Source organism: Camponotus floridanus, unplaced genomic scaffold (genome assembly GCF_003227725.1).
Source record: "Camponotus floridanus strain SB8 unplaced genomic scaffold, Cflo_v7.5 scaffold448, whole genome shotgun sequence".
In the NCBI taxonomy this organism is placed as follows: Eukaryota; Metazoa; Arthropoda; class Insecta; order Hymenoptera; family Formicidae; genus Camponotus; species Camponotus floridanus.
In genome coordinates this window covers 56,090-67,062 of record NW_020229601.1, presented here as the reverse complement: position 1 = coordinate 67,062, position 10,973 = coordinate 56,090, and the positions used below count along the sequence as shown (strand labels likewise).

Genomic DNA, 10,973 nt, shown 5'->3' with positions numbered 1-10,973 from the left:
TCGTCATTAATTCATTAAAATTATTTTAAATATATAAAATTAAAACTGTAGCAAAATAAAAATTTTAATTTTTTACGACCAAGTAGCGCGACTGTCAGATAAGATAAGCTCTTTTAGTTTTTCTTCGAGCTCGCTTGAAAAAAGAGAACATTGATCAAGTTACGTTTAAACAAATAAAAACGGTCAACAACTTTTCACGTGGTACGCTCAACGCTTTTGGCCCGAGGGCTCGTGCTATGCGTTGTGTCTGGCAGTCGTCATTCGTCTTCAAACCGTGCAACTACGAACCTCGCAAGCGAAGAATAATGGGTAGATGTAAGTACTTTTATTCTCAAATAATAATATAAAGAGATGGTGAATTTACTTTAAAATTTACTCTCTCTTTCTCTCTCCTCCTCTCATTAGCTTTTTCACCAATTTTCTGTAAAATTAATGGAGATAAATATTTATTTGCAGCAAAAAGCGAGGGAAGTATATCCGCTGCAGTACGGGAGACCGGGGCGCCTGATACGCCGGCGGCGGTGGCGAGGACGCCGACGACGGCGATGGCGACGACGGCGATGACGGCGGTGGCGACGACGCCGATGACGGCGGTAGCGACGACGCCGACGACGGCGATGGCGACGACGGCGATGACGGCGGTGGCGACGACGCCGATGACGGCGGTAGCGACGACGCCGATGACGGCGGTGGCGACGACGCCGATGACGGCGGTGGCGACGACGCCGATGACGGCGGTGGCGACGACGCCGATGACGGCGGTGGCGACGACGCCGATGACGGCGGTGGCGACGACGCCGATGACGGCGGTAGCGACGACGCCGATGACGGCGGTAGCGACGACGCTGATGACGGCAGTGGCGATTACACCGACGACGACGGTGACAACGACGACGATGACAACGGCGATGCCATTGCCGATGCATAACAAAAATACGGCGAAGCCGGGACCACGACAGAACATGAGAAAGGTTAGTAATTAAAAGTTTTATATATATGTATACACACACACATGCGCGCGCGCGCGCGTAAATTATAAATAAAAATATTCTCTCTCTCCCTCCCACCCTCCCTTCCTCCCCCCTCTCTCTCTCTCCTTGAAATGAAAACAGATAAACGTAGAACTTCTATGTTTACCTCTGTTTCTTCTTTACGAAAACGAATTACGACCGGCAGTGTATGTTTATTTCTATTCTATGTGTGTGTGTGTGTGTGTGTGTGTGTGCGCGCGCGCGCGTCTTGTTTGACACTGGTAATGGCGTCTATAATTTATTTGATGTGATACATACTTTATTTCTTTATTACTCTATATATAAATAAATTATATATATATATATATATATATATATATATATTTATAGATAGCAGAAGTATTACGTAGATGTAGAAATGTAATCTATATATATATATATATATATATATATATTGTGACGTTGCCGTCACGACGGACGTCCACCCCCTAAAAAGACTGCGTGGCGCGAGCCGAGCGGCCGCGCCGGTCGAGAAATCGAGAGCCCCGCCGGGATTTTCAGAGAGGCGAGCGCGTTTGTTTATAAGCAAAAACCTTGTTACTAATCCTATTTGTCGAAATTATATTGTTCATGAGGCTATAAATCTTCAACGAAGATCTACCTGGAAGTCTACAAGAAAAGCGGCCTTGCCGAATCATCACCGATCAAAACAGTGGCCGTGAAAAACAAGGGTCGGCAATAATCGAGCAGCCTCGCACATTTTCGGTCCATCGGCCCAGCATCCCAGGGCCGGCCAGCAATGACGGGCGCCGAAAGCACCCCGCGAAGAAGCTAAATCTCTTCGGCAAAGTCAGGAAGAGGCGCTACCCTCCGCTGGAGAGAGACGAAGGTCGCAAAGGACGGCCCGGACAGGAGAATTCCCGAGCACCGGGCGGTGAAAAGCGCGCCGGAACGGCGGACCAGCGGAGGCGCGGGATCGCGGGCGCATGATGCGCCCTTGCGCCGCGCTCGAAAATTCGAGCGCGCGGGAACGGGCCTATCACCCCTCTCGATGGGGTGCAGGGCGGTTCTCTAAGAATAAATAGAGCGGTTCCGAGAGAAGAAGGAGACTTGTTCTGCGGGAGTTTTCGAAGAGAGTGAGGAGAGAGTATCGCGAACGCTCGGCACGGAAAAAGACGACGTGGCGGAAGCAAATAGAGACGAGTACAACGGTGAGGTCACCCGGCTATCTAGAGTTTTATTTCGAAAATTTGTACGGCGTCCACCGGTACGGCTCGCGAGTCGACCCCTCTGGCCGGTCGCGATTAGAGTTTCGTTTGCGTAGATTTCGCGATAGTGAAAATAAGTCGAGTGCGACCGTAGTCAAGGGGCGACAGTGATCCGTCAATCGGTCTCACCCGATATACTCGTTCGCCTCTCCGTTATCCGTGCGACGCGTGCTAAGTGCAGAATTTTGATCTCGAGGCTATCGCCGGTCGGAGTGGAGCGACTCCGACCGATTGTGAGTGCTGTCGACCGCCACCCCAGGGGAGACGTTTCGCGTCAGTTTGAGCGGCGAATTGGTGAGTACCTTGGAAATTGTGACAGCGGACCGGAAGTTGCGCGACCAAAACGGGCCTCGATTCTCGACCATCTCTCTCTACGTGCGTTTTCTTTGTTGGCGACCCGCGGTCCGCTCACCGCGGACGTGCGAATAATCGGCTGTCGGAGGCTTAAGCTGTCGACACCCGCCGGGCCGTGCGTGCACCGGCGGGAACGCCTTAGCGTTGCGAGACGCGAATTCCGCGTTCCGATCGATTAGAGATTGCCGTTCTTGCAGTAGCTTACATCGTCTTGGAGTTATCTCGGCGACTGCAATTAAATAAAAAAAAATAGAGTATCAAATGTTCATGTATGTTTTCGGTAATTCTGAGATCTCGTATTTCTGTCTGTTTTTCGTACGCGTAATCGCGCGCCTCGTTCGGTTCTCCGAAATCGTAAGCGCTCGCGCGCTTCTTTTCGTTCTTCGTAATTGCAAGCGCTCGCGCCTTTCTCTCAGTTCTCAGTACTTGTCATATTCAGGGCGCTTCTCTCTATTCTCCGTAATAATAGAGTTCGCGCATCCGAGTCTGTTTACCGTAATTATAAAGCGTATTTGACTCGGTTTACCACTGTTATACCGTCTTAGATTTCTTTTCGATTAATTATTCCGGTTATCTTCGATTATATTTTATACTCCATTTGGTTGTCGTTAATCGCAGTATTGTGAGTCTTGTCTCCATCGGACACGTCATTCGATTGGATTTTGTTTTTATATTTCTCTCTCATTTGTTATTCTTTTTCTTATTAATAAATCTGTTATATTGCCTAATTAAGTTTGCGTAATTTATTTGAATGTTCGCCCCCTGCGGTCCTAGATATCCGTTTGTGCGTCTCTCGCGCCTCGAATTAATTAATTGCCTCGCTCGAAGAACCCCCCCTCTGCCGTTAGGCGAGCCAGCCAGCCCGTGGCGAAGGAGGCGATCATCTTTCGCGCTGCTTAAAAAGTCCGTAGAAAAACTGATACGTGAAAGACCGTATCTGGCGCCCAACCTATCGAGCTATCGAACGGCCTCCGCTCCGCCGCGGCCCGCGCGAGCACCCTTCATCCCTGTTCCTCCGAGCGCGGAAATCGCATATTCCTCCTGTGTTTGACGGCGTTCTATCCGACCAAAAATTAGAACCAAGAAAGAAGGAAAAAAACGTCGCAAAAATTGGCGCCCAACGTGGGGCCCCTAAGAGCGAGTTGCAGCGAAAAATTCGTAATTCGCGAGGAATAAGAAATTCGGGAGTCGAGGAGAATATTATTTCGACAGTTTTTTTTTGTGTTATTCCCGGAATTGCTGTCGATCTCACCGTCCATTTACTTAGCGCTGTCGATATATCTATTTTTTTTTCTTAACGCTATCTCGTGCTGTTTGTTCGCTATTGTTCCAGAGTGTATTATTGCTCGTATATCTCTGTGATTATTTTGTGGATTATCTCGACGTCAAGTTTTTCTACACGGGGAAAAACTTGACATCTATATTACGAAACTTCTTACAAATAGAGTGAACCATTGTTCGAAGGTGATAAACGAAACAAACGATAGATTTCGGAAAGATCGGGCGTTTCTTTTTATTATCAAGGAGATCCTGACAAATAAACAGGAAATTATTATCGAGAGGAAGAGATCGTCTCGAGAAACAAATACAGTCATTGTCGGCTTGAGCAAATATATTGGATTATTATCGAGATTTATGATCTTATCTGCGGCATTAAGATAAATTGAGTTTATTTGGCAACGAGTCTAGTGTTCGTCCTCCCGTTAGTCCGGTCCAATTTCGGGGACCTTCCCCCCCAAATTTTTTTTTCTTTCGGTTTTCTGTCTTTCTTTTTCTTTTCTGAATCCTCTTCGCATGCCGAGTGATAACCCGGAGGACGTGTGGATTTTCGAATTAACTTACGAACAATTGATTCGCGAATTACGGAGTAGAGGACTCCCGACGGAGGGTCGGTATTTTTCCTTAGTAGACCGGCTACTGCGTCACGTGCGGCGGGTTCGCGCGGGTCAGGGAGACGCCCACCTGCTAAGGACGATGTCGAGTGACGAACATTTAGAGTTACCGCTGAGGGCGGACGCGCGCCCCGACAGTCCCACGCCCGCGGGGCACGGGACGATGGGGGAGGCCATACCATCGCAGGTGCGATACGAAGCCTCGCGATCCGCGGGACGGAGTTCAGCCGCTGCCGCGTATGACGTAATGAGAAAATGGAATCTAAAATTTTCGGGAACTCGCGGGGAAGATGACGAGGCCTTCTTAACGCGGATTGAGGAGGGACGCGAGCTAGTAACAATGTCCGATGAGGACGTTTTACGCTGTCTGCCGTTCGTATTAACCGGCATTGCGCTGTCGTGGTATCAGGGCAAGAAAGATACCTTCACTTCGTGGAATCAATTGAAGAAGGCGTGGAGAATCCGATTCGGGGATCCCGATTTACAGTTCGCGCTTCGCGACGAAATTATACGGCGCACCCAAGGCGAATATGACCCGGTGGCCGATTATTTAACCTGTCTGGGAGCCCTCTTCAATAAATTATCGCCTCCATGGAGTGAGAGGGAGAAAGTGAGTAACGCGTTCCGAAACATGTTACCCCGCCTACAGATAGTGGTTCGCCGGGAGGAGGCTGTCGATCTCGATACACTCGAGATGCTGGCGACGCGCGCGGAGGACGGTTATCAGTCCACCCAACGCTACCGAGCCCCCCCGTTGCCCGAAAAGTCCTTGTTCCCGGACCTCGCGTACAAACCCCCGCGAAACGCCGGTCGGCATAAAGCGGCTGAACCGCTGGCCGCCCTGAGCACCGAGGCCAACGCCTCGACACAAAAGGGGGGAGCGAAAAAGGGGAAGGCCCCCACGGGAGCGGCAGGGCCGTCGGCTAACCCGCGCTTGGCAACCGCCAAGTACTGGAACTGTGATGGCACGGGCCATCTCTCGCGAAATTGTGAGGCCGCTCCCCGCCTCCACTGTTACTGGTGCGGAAGGGCGGAGGTCACGCTGCGCAACTGCCCCGATTGCCAGGGAAAAGATTAAGGGAGTCGGGCGGAAAGGGGGAGCCGACTCCGTCAACCGCAAACACCCCCGCTGAGAGGAAAGATAACAAAGAAGCGACACGTGAATTTTCGTATAGTGCTTTCGGCTGTCGCGACGCGTCCTCTTTGTTATATCTTCGTGTAAAATTAGGGGATCTTGACGTCACAGCGTTAATTGATTCGGGATCGAGTAGGACTTTTCTGGGACCGGAAGTAATGAATTTACTTCAATCTAAGAAGCTGTCGTTCCAACCGGTGCGGGGGCGCCGCGAAACCATTCATTTTTCGATTATCTTACCTTCATACTTTTATGTACAAAATAATGAGAGGAATCAATTGGTGTAAAGAAAACACATAGTTGTTTCTAAGAAAAAATATGTAATTTGCAATTAACAATTCCATATTTTTTCTTAAAAACAACTGTATGTTTTCTTTACACCAATTGATTCCTCTCATTATTTTGTACATAAAAGTATGAAGGTAAGATAATCGAAAAATGAATGGTTTACTAGATATTTTATGGTTTATGTAAAATTAAGAAATTATTTCAAGCCTTATAACTCAAAAAGTACTTAATGAAAAAGTACTTAATTATAGTGTTTTGGAAAGCTCTCGAGATAAGCTACAAGAATATGTAATGACAAATAGGGGTTCCCATTTAAGATTTCAAATTTGCCCCCCCTCACCGCCCAGGGGGAGGGGTGGGGGGGCTGATTTTAACGTCATTGTACGTCGCCCTCGAAATGACGAAATTTTGATTTTAACCATTTTTTCGTAGTGTGCTTATTTTTCGAGTTATTTGGCTGCCTAAGTTAAAATGGGTCACCCTGTATATATATATATATAGATTACATTTTCTTTTATTTTAAGAAGACATAATACATGTAACCACATTTGTATAGTATCAATATATTATTATTATTATGCTTTTAACTTTTTCAAGAATGATATCTATATGTATTATTTTTCTTTTTTTCAGTGTATCAATGAGGCGGTGAAGCGTGCAATGAACAGGCAAAAAAAACGAGGGCATAATTGCTCCTATATGCCTCCTCCGCACTCAGGATATGTGCCCATATCTGCGGCACAGGCAGGATATGTGCTCACGCCTCCTCCGCACTCAGGATATGTGCCCAATCCTTCGGTACACGCAGGATATGTATCCAATCCTCCGGCACATGCAGGATTTGTGTCCACGACTCCGGCACACGCAAGATATGTGCCCACGACTCCGGCACACGCAGGATATGTGCCCACGACTCCGGCGCACGCAGGATATATTTCTATGGCTCCAGCACACGCAGGATATGTTTCTCCGACACACGTTGCATATGTCTCCGCGCCTCCGACACACACAACATACATCTCCGCGCCTCCGACACAATCAACATACGCCTCCGCGCCTCCAACACACGCAACATACATTTCTGCGCCTCCGACACACACAACATATATACCTATATAAAAAAATGTAACATTTAACGTCTCTGCGCCTCCGACACACACAACATATATACCTATATAAAAAAATGTAACATTTAACGTCTCTGCGCTTCCGACACACACAACATACATACCTATAAAAAAAATGTAACATTTAACGTCTCTGCGTCTCCGATACACACAACATACATACCTATAAAAAAAAATGTAACATTTAACGTCTCTGCGCCTCCGACACACACAACATATATACCTATATAAAAAAATGTAACATTTAAAATACAAACACACTGAGATGTATGTACACATGTACACATGTACACATTCACACTTATGATTCATACTTCTACATTTATAGAATAGTATACAAAGTTTGTTTTAGGTGTTGCACCGTGTGAAGGCAATGGGCGACTTTATTTTTGCTAAATAGTTGTGAATTGTTATCAATTATCATAAATATTATTCTTACTGCAAATGTAAACAATATATATAAATTGTATTACATAGGTGTAGTCATTATAATAAAACAGAGAGAAAGAGAGACAAATTAAATATTTTATATTAAATATTATAAAATAAAAATGCATACATGTACAAAGCTTTTTTTGATATAGAGTAATAAGAACCAAAAAACAGTAAAAGTAACATGAGCGAATGTAAGAATATACCGAGCAAAAAAAGAGAGAGAGAGAGAGTGAGTGAGTGAGAGAGAGGGGGGGGAGAGAGAGAGAAAGAGACGCATGTAATGTGAAGCATGAAGTTGAGCGATATGTAGTGAGTGAAAGATTAAAAAGAGACAGAATGAGTATATGATCGAGAAAACGAAATAAAAAATACGAGGGAGTGCAATCATGAGTATACGTATACACTATTATCACAGGCATGAAAGAGAGAAAGAGAAAATACGATTTTATCTGTCCTTGTCGATAAAAGTTGATTAAGTGAGATTCATCCAACCAGTTAAGACAAAATAAGTGCGATTCATCCAACCAGTTAAGGTAAGATAAGTGCGATTCATCCAACCAGTTAAGACAAGATAAAGTTATAAGTTTTTAAGGGAATGGGGCTCATATGCAGTGTTTTGTAAACGTTTCGACATCAGCTACAAGAATCTGTAACAAAAACTGACGAGTTCCATTTGAAATTTTTTACGTTATTTGTATGCAGCTCGTAAGGGTCATTTCAAGGTCATGCCGTCTATGCCACATAATACATCTTTTCATACCATAAAAATTATGTCTAAGACATTTTGTCGAAAAATGATTAGTTTCGGAAATAATTGTTTGTTTCCATACTTTTTCTCCACCCTGTATATATATATATTAATTATAAATCTATTTCAGCAAGAAGCGAAGGCAGCATCCGACTAAAAAAGACGACAGAAACGACGTCGTTGTCGCCACTATCAGCAAAAGTGAGGACGGTGGCGACAACGGCGTCGTCTTCAACGGACAGGAGAGTATCAACAGCGACGGCGCCGCTACTAGCCGACGGAAAAGTGTCAACGGCGACGGCGCCGCTACCAGCCGACGGAAGAGTGTCAACGGCGACGGCGCCGCTACCAACCGACGGAAGAGTAGCAATGACAATGGCGCCGCTACCAGCCGACGGAAGAGTGGCAATGACAATGGCGCCGCTATTAGCGGACGGGAGAGTGTCAACGGCGACGGCGATGGCGGTCCTATTAACGGATGGGAGAGTGTCAACGACGACGGCGCCGCTATGCGCCGACGGAAGAGTGTCAATGGCGATGGTACCGCTATGCGCCGACGGAAGAGTGGCAATGGTGCCGCTATTAACGGACGGGAGAGTGTCAACGGCGACGGCGCCGCTGTCCGCCGACGGGAGAGTGTCAACGGCGACAGCGCCGTTATCATTGGATGGGAGAGTGTCAACAGCGACGACGCCGCTGTCTACCGACGGGAGAGTATCAACGGTGACGGCGACGTCGGTACTAGGGGACCTAGAGGACGTGAGACAGAAACAAAACATAAACAAGGTGAATATCATAATATTTTAATAAATTATAAGGGAAATATATGATTGGAAAGATTACTTGTATGTATGTATGCATATGTGTATTGTGCGTCGATTATTTATGTATACATTTTATTTTTATATTAATATATATTTTTTTTACAGCGCATTAATGAAGCGGTTCGCAGAGCAGTCACCCGCGAAAAGAAGAAACAAAAATATGCTGCACGTGGACGTGCATTGCGACCCACACTGCCCATACAATCAGAATATGTGCACCCATCGCCTGTAGAACCAGAATATGTGCACGCACCGCCTGTACATCCAAGATATGTGCACACATCGCCTGTACAACCAGAATATGTGCACGCACCGCCTGTACATCCAAGATATGTGCACACACCGCCTGTACAACTAGAATATGTGCACGCATCGCCCGTACAATCAAGATATGTGCAGGCACTGCCCTTACAACCAGGATATATGTACGCATCGCCCATGCAATCAGGATATGTACACGCACCGCCCGTACAACCAGGATATGTGCGCGCACTGTCAGTGCAATCAGGATATTTGCCAGCATCGTCCGCATCATACTTCCAATAAAAATGTATGTATATTTATATTTATATATATTATATGTAATAATTATATTTATATATATATATATATTATATGTAATAGTTTTATATATATATATATATATATATATATATTGCGACGTTTTTCTCCTTCTTGAGTCTAATTTTAATTGGTTAAAACGCCGTCAAACACAGGGTGAATGTAATATTTTCGCGCTCAGAGGAACAGGGATGAAGGGTGCTCGCGCGGGCCGCGGCGGAGCGGAGGCAGTTTCGTTATCTCGATAGGTTGGACGCCAGATGCGGTCTTTCACGCATCAGTTTTCCACGAAATTTTTAAACAGCGCGAAAGATAATAGCCTGCTTCGCCACGGGCTGACTAGCTCGCCTAACGGTAGAGGGGAGGAGTTCTTAGAGCGAGCCAATTGATTATGCGGAGATTCCGCTAATTCGATGTGCGACAGACACAAAATCGGTTATCGACAACCACAGGGGATTAATATTCAAATAAATTACGCGAATTTAACAAGGCCATATAACAGATTTATTAATAGAAAAATAATAGATGAGAGAAAAATATAAAAGCCAAATCGAATGACAAATCAGATAGAAACGAGATTCACAATACTTCGATTAAAGACAAGCAAATGAAATATATAATCCAATCAAAAATAACATGAATAATGAGGCGTGATTCACCGCAAATGTTCGCTTAAGATAACCAATCGAAAAGAAAGCTATGACTTTATAATGACGACAAACAGAGTCAAATACGCAAGACTTTATAATTACGGTAAACAGATTCGAATGCGCGAAACTTTATCATTACGGAGAATAGCGAGAAGCGCACTGAACATTACAATTACGGAGAATCGAAAGAAGTGCGCGAGCTCTTGCAATTACGGAGAACGGAAAGAAGCGCGCGAGCGCTTACGATTTCGGAAAACCGAACGAGGCGCGCTATTACGAGTACCAAAAAAACAGAAAGAAATTCAAGATCTTAGAATTATCGAAAACGGAAATGAACACTTAATACTTTATATTATGTAATTGCAGTAACAGAAATAACGCTAAGACGATGTAACCTACTGAAAGAACGGCAATATAAACTGGTCCGTCGGAACGCCGAATTCGCGTATTGAAAGGATAAGACGCTCCCGCCGGTGCACGCACGGCACCGGCGGGAGCCTCGATTTTACAGATTCTTCACCAACGCGAGTCACACGAATAACGGAGAGGCGAACGAGTATATCGGGTGAGACCGATCGACGGATCACTGTCGCCCCTTGACTACGGTCGCACTCAACTTCTTTTCACTACCGCAAATTTTATACAAACGAAACACTAATCGCGACCGGCCAGAGGAGTCGATCCGCGAGCCGTATCGGTGAACGGCGTACAAATTTTCAT

General features: G+C 45.6%; 1 protein-coding gene across 1 annotated transcript; it reads left to right on the top strand.

The window, feature by feature from the left end:
- The first annotated feature begins 305 nt into the window (after positions 1 to 305).
- Positions 306 to 7,027, top strand: LOC112639067 (putative GPI-anchored protein pfl2). Its single transcript, XM_025411891.1, has 3 exons — positions 306 to 315; positions 457 to 971; positions 6,542 to 7,027. Exons 1-3 carry the CDS (start codon positions 306 to 308, stop codon positions 7,025 to 7,027), a joined length of 1,011 nt encoding a protein of 336 aa, XP_025267676.1.
- The last annotated feature ends 3,946 nt before the right edge of the window (positions 7,028 to 10,973 follow it).